The sequence below is a fragment of the Trichosurus vulpecula genome, chromosome 7 (assembly GCF_011100635.1).
Source record: "Trichosurus vulpecula isolate mTriVul1 chromosome 7, mTriVul1.pri, whole genome shotgun sequence".
Classification (NCBI taxonomy): Eukaryota; Metazoa; Chordata; class Mammalia; order Diprotodontia; family Phalangeridae; genus Trichosurus; species Trichosurus vulpecula.
Window position 1 is genome coordinate 157512919 of NC_050579.1, and position 11461 is coordinate 157524379.

The 11461-nt window shown below is 36.6% G+C and overlaps 1 protein-coding gene across 1 annotated transcript in view; it reads left to right on the plus strand.

The window, feature by feature from the left end:
• Positions 1-10938, plus strand: part of PPIL6 (peptidylprolyl isomerase like 6) — a 59732-nt gene extending 48794 nt beyond the window's left edge. The window contains exons 7-8 of the mRNA XM_036769307.1: positions 2830-2965; positions 10798-10938. Of these exons, the coding sequence (XP_036625202.1) occupies positions 2830-2965; positions 10798-10906 (245 nt within the window). The 3' untranslated portion in view covers positions 10907-10938. The remainder of the gene's footprint in view (positions 1-2829; positions 2966-10797) is intronic.
• The last annotated feature ends 523 nt before the right edge of the window (positions 10939-11461 follow it).

Consider the following 11461-nt stretch of genomic DNA (forward strand, 5'->3'; position numbering starts at 1 on the left):
CATCTGGAGTCTAGAGACAAACCCATTATAAAAGTACATACAGCAAGTAAACAAAGTTTAAAAAACAGCAACAACAAGAAATTCCCAAGGAGGTCATATGCCAGTGAAGGAGAAGAAGCAGAGAGGGGATAAAGTCACTGGGCTCTAGTAGCAGCAACAATCAGGGAAACCACAACATTTTATCTAGGAAGACCACGTCTTAAGCAGGTCAGTGAGCTAGGCAAGGCTTCATCTGCTCATAATCATATTCAGTTCAAGGTAGCAGTATCCTTCACTTGAAATCAGTTGGTACATTCACAGAGCCCCCTCATCCCTCCCCTCTTTCCACACTTCCCATGATCCTTCTGACCCCTCTTCTAGCTAAGGAAACCACTTCCCATTATCCCCTTTGCTAATAAGAGGCTATAGAACTTACACTTGCATTTGTATTAATGAGTATCTTAAGTACATCTCCTGTGATGTGTTCATGGCAAAAAAATAATCCTACCATGAGCAAAAAAAGTTTGAAATCCATGGCTCTATAATGTCCTGGAGTTTGGTATAATCAGTATGATATCTATCATTGTTACCATCTATAAGAAATATCTTCTCTATTTGGACCTTGTACAATATATCCTCCATTACAGAGGCAAACACCATTGTTGAGCATAAACCTCTTTGCTTTTCTGCCTGGCTTAATAATTTTTGGAGACTCAGAGTTCTCTCTGTAGTTGTATTTATCAAGGAATTTTATAGAGCTTAAGGAAGGCATTAGAGATTCTGTGTTAGAGGAAGGCCCTTAGGTCTTTGCTTGGGGAGATTGAGTCAAATGTCCTTTTGTAATGAACAAGACGAGTTTTTTGTAACAAATGAAATTTTTGTAAATCAACAAAATAATTGGGGTGGGATCTTCACTATCGACATTTTTCTGTTAATTTTGTGATTATAAAGATGAGGTCTGTTGAGGATAACTACTTTTAAAAGCCTTCTTGTTCCCTTCTTATATTTTCATTGGATATTCTTACTTGACAAACAGGCAATCATACTCCAAATCATCCCTGATTGAATACAGTATAAAAAGTAAAGTTTATTACAATTACAAACTAGTTGGACAGGGGAAAAATACATGTTTACTTACACTTAAAATTTCTCTATGATTACAGAGAATATAATGGTGATTTTTAAAAATCCAGTAAAAAACCCTCCTTAAATACTTCTTCTGAGTTACTTTTCATTGACATGATACTTTGCTGCCACCAAGAAACCTGATATCTTTAGAATGTTGTTTCTTTCATTTTTGTGATTTTTTTTCAAAAGTGAGTTTCATCTCCTTTACATTTATCATGTTAGGATTATCTTTTGAAATCTTCATTTTACATTTAAAAATTAATGCATTATTCTTGACCCAAATATTTTAGTTTTTACCCATTTTTATTTAAAGTAAGCACTTTTATTTCTAATTGCAGTTTTAATTGCACTTTTTAATCTTCCTCTTTTCTTCTAACAGTCTGACTGGCATTAATTCTGTGTATTATTTCTGTCTAGGTCATATCTTCACTTCCCATCTACCCATTTATGACCTTTAGCCTCCTCTCTTACGTCTACATTCTCTGCCAGCCTCAGTCTTCTGCCAGGCCCCTGTTTTGGTTAATCTGGAGCCACCCCATTTCAGACTGCCTGACTTATTTTCACAGAAGCAATTACTTACTGGCAAGAACATGTATTACGCACAGAAGTAATGATGGACACAAGACATTACTCTCCACTTCTTTTAACCCACACACCGGAAGCATGAGATCTTAGCCTGATCATGAGGTTATGATCTTAAAAAAAAAAAAAGGCAGCCTTTAAAAAAAAAAAAACCCTACTAAAATAAAGCCTCCTCAGCTAAAGTCCTACTCTACTGCCTCACTGTGGTTTGGAGTTCTTAAAGGTAAACCAATGGACTGCCAAGGTCTGTCAGGCCTCCTAAAGTTTGAAAAGGCTTCTGAGTATGGGTCCAGGAACAGATAGACTCACTTAGAAGACTAGCTTAGCTAAGTCCCAAGACGCTCAGCCCGAGGACTAGCCAGCAAGTTACGGTTAATATTATTATTATTTTACCATCATTACTTTCTGAAGATTATTGTAATCAATGAAGGGAGTGCCCCAACCAAAGAAATTCGCTGATTTATTACCATAAATGCTTAGGATCAAACCACATACTTAGAAGAATAGCTTGTTGGACAGTCCCTAAAAGTTTTTTTTTGCTTTGTTTTGTTTTTCTAACTGTATGGAAGGATAGTTTGATTTGTAAAAAACATTTGAATTACAAAACATTCTCCAAGAAAATGAAGTTGTATTTCTTTAAACTACATATAAAAACACTGCAGACAGGAATAAAGGAAGAGAGGAACCAACTGTAAATCTTAGCTTAGCTTGTAAATGCTTTTATAGATAAGAATCATGTTTAATCAGCAGGCTGACTATTTGAATTTAAACACTGCCACTAAAGTGATACTGGGCAAATAAAAAGTTTGTTGACCTTCATTCTTAAATAGCTTAAGTTTTTCTCTTTTCACTATTAATTTTATGAGCAAACATCTTATTTACCACTAATACTTAGGTTAACTTCACCTTATATCAGAAATAGTAGAGTTCATATTAATGAGATTTTACATCTATTTTTTCTTTGAGGCTATTTGGAAAAAAATGGTAAGTAATATGGAAATGAATCAAACGTTAAAAATTTGGCTTACAAATGAGAATATTTAAGGTGTTCTTTTTGTTTATTACATGTTATCTCCAACTCAGACAATGGAGTGAATTAATTAAAAAGCAGCATTTACATGACCTACTGATCTTTCCTAGATGAAAACTTTTCAATACCACATGATAAAAGAGGAGTTCTTGGTATGGTCAACAAGGGGCGGCACACCAATGGGTCACAATTCTATATCACGCTACAGAAGGCTCCTTATCTGGATCGAAAATATGTGGCTTTTGGGTATGTATAACAGATTTGTCTATTTACAGTTTTAAAATGTAAAACAAACAGTTGAAAAGTCAGTGATAACCTATAAGATAGAGAAAATTGACATTTGGAAAAAAGACATAAAAAACAAATTTCTAAAGGTATGAAGTTCCTTGTATAAATGTATTTTTTAAACTATTGATACCATTTGAACACTGCTTTTGTTATGTACCTAAGGCACATTTTAATCTGCAACTGTGAATAATTAACCCTAAATTACTGTGAAATGCCCTCTAATAGCTATTATTTAGATTAGAATCACTAAATCCAGAATTTTGTGAAGGTAAAGTCCTTAAAGTGAAGCCATTCTTTTTTTTTCTTTTAAATAGTATTTTATTTTTCCCAGTTACATATAAAGACAATTTTTAATGTTCATTTTTTAAAATAAAATTTTGAGTTCCAAATTTTTGCCCTCTCTCCTCCCTAAGATGGCAAGCAATTTGATATAAGTTATATATGTGCAATCATGTAAAACATATTTCCATATTAGTCATGTTGTAAAAGAAGAAACAGACCAAAAGGGGAAAAGTTCGAAAAAAATAAAGTGAAAATAATGTGCTTTGATCTGCATTCAGACGCCATCAGTCTTTTCCATCATGAGTATTTTAGAATTGCCTTGGATCATTGTATTGCCGGGAAAAGCTAAGTCTGTCATAACTGATCATTGCACAGTGTTGCTGTTACTGGTTCTGCTCACTAAGTGAAGTCATTCATATCACAATTCATCAACTTAGATCACACTTATCCAGGTTGCCGGTAACATTCCAAAGGGTGATGGTAAAATCTGAAATATCTCAAATAACAATTATAAGGAGTTCTATAGCAACATACTTATAGGCACTTAGACCTAAAATAGATTTTTAATATATTTTACAGCATTCTGCAGGGTTTTATAAATATATGTACACAGCATAGGTATACCTTGTATATAGCAAAATTTAACTTATCCTACCCTTTCCCACTTCCATGCTTTTGCTTTTCTCAGGTGTTACTGCTTCCATAAACCTTCCCCTGATTGCCTCACCCCATAGTGATGTCTTTCTCCTCTGAATTTTCATGGCACTTTCCCCCTTCCCTGTGTAACTTTCAGATTCTAAATTCATGTCATACTTATGTATGTGTATCTTATTTTCTTCCCTGGTTAAATTATCAATTATCTGAGAAGGAAGTAGGATCTTTTTTTTTTTTTGCCTACTACCTACAATATCTTGAACATAGTAGGTACTCGATAAATGTTTGGTGAGATGCAAAATGGTAAGATTTTGCTAAATAAATAGTGGAAGCTTGGAGCCCATTATGAAAATATTATGACATAGTTCTTCTGAATGTGAAGGTATTTCTGTTTCACTCATGAGCTTGGTCACAGATCTTCCTGCAGAATTCCAAGGCTGCTGTGATACTTCAGGGATGAAACAAGTTGAGAAGGCCTTTTCTAGCCCCAGAGCGCCTTTATCTTTTTTCTAAAATCATAGGCATTTTTTATTAACAGAACATTAGACAAAAATAATCATGGTAGACACTTTTAGTTTATCGTTCTGATATCATTGTTTTGTACGTATATATAATTGTTATATATCATATCTGGTTATATGTTATTTGCTAAACATGTTAAATATGTTTATTGCTCTAATAAGCCTGTTGATCTGGTCTTTCTTGTTGCCATCATCTCCACCTTCCATGAAACATAGAATCTTTTTTTTTTTTAATTCATTCCACCCCACAGAAAAGATAGTTGAAGGAAGGGAACAGAAAGGCTACAGGAAGTTGTCGTTAACTTTGAAGCATGTGCCAACAGTCTTTACTTCTCCTGGATCAAGTGCTCCATGCAGATAATTCCATGTTTGCCAAGACATTCTGCAGTAAGGGCATCATCATGCAGGGCAACCCTCTTTTTCTTGAGCTGTAGCCACTTCAGTTCAAGTCAGACAGCTAATGTGATAGTGAACAGAGCCTTGGTCCTGGAATCAGGTAGACGTGAGTTCAAATCCAGCCTCAAACACTTCATAGCAGACCATGCCTCAGTTTCCTCAACTGTAAAATGGAGATGATAATAGCACCTATATCCAAGGTTGTTCTGAGGATCATACAAAATAATATTTGCAAAAAGCACTTACCACAGTACCTGGCACATAGTAGGTGTACACAAATTCTTCTTTCTCCTCAGATTTGGTTAACCCCAGGCAATGTATTGCTTAAGGTTACCCAAAGTTAAGGTTCCAAAATCCTTAGCATGTTGGTTAAACTGTGTTGAGTTTAACAAAAGTACTACTGAAGATTTGAAAGACCCTGTAATACTTTATGGACCTCTGGGCTGACAGCATTGATATCTCTAATTCTAATCACAAAAGCTGATTTGGGTTCAACAAGTACATGGTAGTTGCCATGTTTTCACACCAGTCTCCTCAGTCAAACTTCACTAATGTACATCTACCTGTATCCCTTATGGTAGGTGGGCTTTAGCTTCTTCATGGATAACCTTCCTCCATGTCTTCTAAAGATTTTTTTGGTAGTCACTTTCTTCACGTTTGGCCTTCAGTTCTGCAAAGGCCTTTCATCTTTTCAGAAGGGATTCTGGAACAGCTAGCAGCATCTTCTTCCACATCTGCTATGATTGCAGCCTGAAAAGAACCTTTTATCTTAATGCATTACTGGGTATTTGTTATATCTCTGACCTTACCTGCTCTTAAGATATTCCAGATCTTTGAAAGTGCATGTCCAAATTGTCTTGGGTGCCTAAGCAGCTAACATTAAACACTAATAAGCTTCCTAACCTTTTTATGCAAAACTAGCCCTTACTGGCCAAGTACCATGTCTCTGTGGAACACAGAAGTTTCTGCTGTGGTTGGCAGAGCTGAAATCCAGAAGTTGGCAAAATGTTCTGTTTCTATTTTGTTTTAGTAGGTGCGATCTATGTAAGCAGCATGCCATGATATAAGTCAGGCAAGGGAAGGAAGGAAATATATATGTATGTGTATATGTATATTATATATATATGTATGTATATATAAACTTTTCTGTAGTGCCTACTATGTGCCAGGCACTACCTTAAGAGCTTTTAAGAAACATTTAATCCTCACAACAACCCTGGGAGGTAGGTGTGATTATTAGCCTCATTTTACAATTGAAACTGAGGCAAACAGGTGAAGTCACTTGCCCAATGTCCCATGGCTAATAAGTGTGTGAGCCTGTATGTGAACCCAGGTCTTCTTAACTCTAGGCCCGGTGCTCTATCCACTGAACTAGTAGCTACCTCTTAGGAAAGATCAACATCTGAGAGATGATGGAGGTATAAATGCTCTCTCATCTCCTTAACAAAGTAGTATAGCCATGGGGTGGTGGTCTGTCTTCTCCCCCTGCCCCATTCTTAGTCATTGATATAACTTAGTCTCTAACAGGATCCTCAGAGGGAAGGGGATAAGAGAAGATGAGCAGCCAGTCAGTATTTCCAAAGGACAACAGATTACCTAGCACCAGCCTCATTTTTAGGCTTTGTCTTTATAGCCTAAGCTATTCTGAAAATTTGGCCCTGTTAATCCAGACAACCTTCATAAATGATGGTCTTTGGCACATTAAGGATTAGTGTGAAATCTTTGCAATGGAGAAACTTTAAGTCACTCCCCAAAGACCCTCAACTCTTTTGAGGTTGGAAAGCCAGGCAAATGAGCATCACTTTGATTTTGGGGCTTTGTGACTAATGTTCACTAGGTTTGGTTTGAGAAATAGGTCTCAGATATATTGAGCTTCAGACCCATATCATCGATTGCATGCCTGACACCTCCATTTGGATGTCTCACAGACATCTCAAATTCAACAAGTCCAAAACAGAATTCATTATCCTTTCCTTCAAGTCAATCCTTCTTTCTAAATTTCATATTAGTACTGAGGATACCACCATCCTCTTCTATTTTCTCTTTATATTTTCTTGATCATTTCATCAGCTCCCGTGGGTTTAATTATCATCTCTATGCGGGTAATTCCCAAATCAATATAGCTAATTGCACTCTCTCCCTTGAGCTTCAATGCCAATTCACCAACTGCCTACTGATGTCCCAGAGGCACCTCAAACTCAACATGTCAAAAGCAGAATTTATTATCTTTTCTCCAACATCCACCCATTTGTCAAATTTCCCTTTCCACCTCTCATCCTTCCAGTATTCTAGATTCATAACCCTGGTGTTATTTTCTACTTCTCATTCTCCATCTCATATGGCCTTTCATTTTTTTAATTCAACACTAAATAAAATAAGAATTCCCATATGTAAAGCAGATCAGATAATGTGGATTGCATACATATTGTGAATCTCTATTACATACAGCTTGCTTTCTTTTAAGTGTATGATAAATTCAGTGCATTAAACTCAAAACCATGCTGTTAATCTATATCCTTCTAAACTTCCTTCTCCCAACTATGCATTCTAAATACCTCAATGACCCTGTTCATATATATGTATATATATAGTTGGTTGCCCCCAATTTTTTTAAAGTAAAGACAAAACTTTTTAAAAAAAAAACCAAATACATGTAATTAAACAAAACAAACCCACATGTTGGCCATTTCAAAAAAGGTTTTTCTCATTCTACAAATTGAGAGCATTCCTTGGGTTAAGAGATTACTCCACATATCAGATCAGCTGCCGTATCTTTCCATTTCTACATCTAACCCTTTCTCTTTATCCACATAAACCACCACTTAACACAGTCCCTAAACTCCTCTTGCCAAGACCATTTTAATGACTTCTAGCTAGTCTTCATTTGTATGCTACTCTTCATGACCCCATTTGGGGGTTTCTTGGCAAAGATACTGGAATGGTTTGCCATTTCTTTCCCCAGCTTATTTTACAGATGAAGAAATTGAGGTAAATAGGGGTAACTGACTTGCCTGGGGTCTCACAACTAGTAAGTGTCTGAGGCCCGATTTGAATTTAGGAAGATGAGTTTTCCTGAGTGCAGGCCTGGCCCTCTATATACTGTACAACCAAGCTGAGTTCAAATCAGGCCTCACACACTTACTATGTGTGTGACCCTGGCCAAGTCACTTAACCCTGTTTGCCTCAGTTTTCTCATCTGTAAAATGAGCTGGAGAAGAAATGACAGATCACTCCAGTATCTTTGCCATGAAAACCCCAAATGGAGTCACAAAGAGAGGAACACAACTGAAAAATGACTCAACAACAACTAGCCTTCATAACTCACATTTCCCCCCACTCCAATCCATCCTTCACACAGCTGCCAAAGTGATTTCCCCCAAACAGTGATCTGACTACATCATTCCTCTAGTCATTAAACTCCAGTGGCTCCCTTCTATCTCCAGAATAAAATATAAAGGCCTCGTTATGTAAAGCACTTTACAACCTGGCCCCAGCTCATCTTTCCAGCTTTCACGATTGCTTCCCACTCTGCACATTATCATCTGGATGAACCGGCCTTGGCCTTTTCTCTGTTCTTCACCCACCACATTCCATCTCTCCCTCGTGCTTGGAATGTACTCTCTCCCTCCACATCCTTGCTTCACATACTCCCTCTTTTCCTTCAAAATGAAGCAAAGCACCAACTTAATCCTTCCAGTTGCCTATGATATATTTATTCATTATTTGCCCACATAGGAATGTGTTGTATCTCAAGAAAGATGTCGGCTCCCTGACAGTAGAGATTGTTTCATATTTTTTTTGTATTTGTATCCACAGTGCCTAACACAGGGCCTGGCACACAGAAGGTCCTTGAATATATACGTTCATTGATTGATGGATCTATCCTTCTCATTACCCAGGATATGGAGACACCTTTACCAAGTTTTGTTAGTCTCTACAACATCTGCAACATCCAGGCCTTCTCTTCACTTACATAGTCACTACCCTGGTTTGGGGCTTCATTAACTCTCACTGGACTATTGCAATAACCTCCTAATAAATAGTTCTTCTTGCTTTCCATTTTCTCCTCTCTCCAATGCATTCTGCACAGTTGCATACTTGATAAAGAATTGCAGATTTAGAGCTGGGAGAGGCCTGAATGGTCATCAAATCCCCCTGATTTTACAGATGAGGAAACTTTGACTCAGCAATGCCACTACTAGGTGCATTTCCAAAGATGATTAGGGTAAAAGGAAAAGAACCTACAATGTTCTAAAATGTTTATAGCAGTTTTCTTTGTAGCGGCAAAGAACTGGAAATTGCAGGGATGCCCATCAACTGGGGAATGGCTGAACAAGCTGTGGTATATGATTGTGATGGAATACTATTGTGCTGTAAGAAATGATAAGCTCAATGATCTTAGAAAAACATAGAAAGACTTCCATGAAATAATGAAGAGCAAAATTAGCAGAACCAAGAGAACACTGTATACAGTAACAGCAACATTGTTTTAAGAATGACTTTGAGCATATAAGTCATTTTGACTATTATAAATACCCAAATTAACTATAAAGGATATATAAAGATGCTATCTTCCATCAGAGAAAGAACTGATAAATGGAAGTATACATAGAATAATTTTACATATACACATACACACACACCTATTTGGGTCTAATGGTAACCATCTCTAGGGTGGAGAGGAAGAAAAAAAGGAAAAAATGTACTTGATAACTTTATTATATATTTAAAAGGAATAGCAATTCATACACAATAGATTTGCAGTTTGATGTGCAATCATCTTTTTTATTATACTATGTTATGAAAATGTTTGTTTTATTCCATAAATTAAAAATAAGATAAACAAAAACAAAACACACACAAAAAAACCCTTAGGTGGGTTAAGTGACTTGCCTATGGTCACACAGGTATGTATGCGAGGTGTGATTTGGACCCAGGTTTTCCTGACTCCCAAGTTCAGTAAGGTATTGCTACCCCCACTCTGTGTCTCATAGAGTACTTAAGCACAGGTCAGATCATGTCCCTCCTCTATCAATAACTTTGCAGGACTCCTTCTTGCCTCTAAGATGAAATAAAAGCTCCTCATTTTAAAAACCCTTCATAGTTTCTTTTCCCAACTAATTTCATATTATCCCCCCTCAGACAAGGGGTGACCCATAGAAAGATCATAATGAAAATCCCAGGTCTGTATTGACAAGGCACTGCACATTGTCTCACGAATCTCTGCAGTCTGAGTGTAGTAATAAACATCTGGGAGCCCATTCTCATGTGTATCCTTGGAAAGGTGACCCTTGTTCATTCCATTCCTCTCTTCTGCTTTCTTCCCACTTTTTTCCATCCCCTCCAACTAGATCTAGTGTCCATTTTTAAAACTATCTTCTGCTTAAAGAAAAATCTTCATTTATTGGTAAAGGCACAGGCAAAAAAAATTAAACTTGTGTATTTGGCTGATTAAAATATAACTTATCTCAAAAACAAACCAAAAAAAGCCCACTGGCTAAATTCCCATGCACAACAGCCTATGTCCCCCCTCCTTGCTTTTGTACCAGCTCTCTCCTGTCCCTAGAATTCTCTTTTCCTCCCTTCCACCTTTTGGGCTCTCAAGCTTCCTTTAAGGCTTGGCTGAAGTGCCAACTCTTATACCAGATCTCTCCCTTCCCTTCTAATGCACTGCTCTGCACTGGAGAAATTGCTTTGTATTAATTTTGTATACATTTTAAATTTACTTATCTCTGTGCATATTATATCCACTCAAGAGAACATGAGCTCCCTGAGAATCAGCCTGTGTCTCTAGCATAGTACCTGGTACATGGTGCAAGTACAATGTTAATTGAATTGAACCGAGTTATGTTGAATGGCACAAATAAAGGACCCTAAGAGGAAATGAATGGTGAAACTTTGTGGTTTAACTGATTTTTACCATTTTTATCTCTATAGGCAACTGATCGAAGGAACAAGAGTTCTTCAAATACTAGAAGTAGCAGACACAGTGAATGAAAGACCAGTGTATTCTTGTAGAATTACTGACTGTGGTAATTATCGCTGATAACATAAAGACCAACATTTCTTTGTCTAGTTTACTGTTACTTTTCTCATTATCCTTTGCTAGATTTCAGTAAATGGTTTTAGAAAAAAAATAAAACTGGAAGCCGAATTTATTTTGGAATCTCAAAATGTTCACCCTAAGTAAATAAGGCATTGCGTCATTGGTGTTCATGTTGAGCTTACCTTTGTTAAACCTACATGAAATAGAAACATGGCAGTATACAACCATATGGCAGAAAAGCATTTGGTTAATTGCTTGTTTAGTTCCAGGGGAGAGTCTTTGAGTGTTTGCTTATATTTAGAATTAGCTCAATTAAGAGGCAGTCTCTAAGCTATCTCTAAAAAGTGTGTTATTTATAAAAACTAATATTTTGTAGTGCTCTATATAAAAAAAAGGTACTACTGGTATGATTGGCAGAAAATGGCAGAAAAACTTGTCACTAGAGAACGTATCTAACATTAAACATATTTTTTGTTGTTGTTATTATGAATGGACTAATGAATTTGCCCAGGTAAAAGGACATTTGAAGCTAATTATTTGGCAGTTTTAATACAA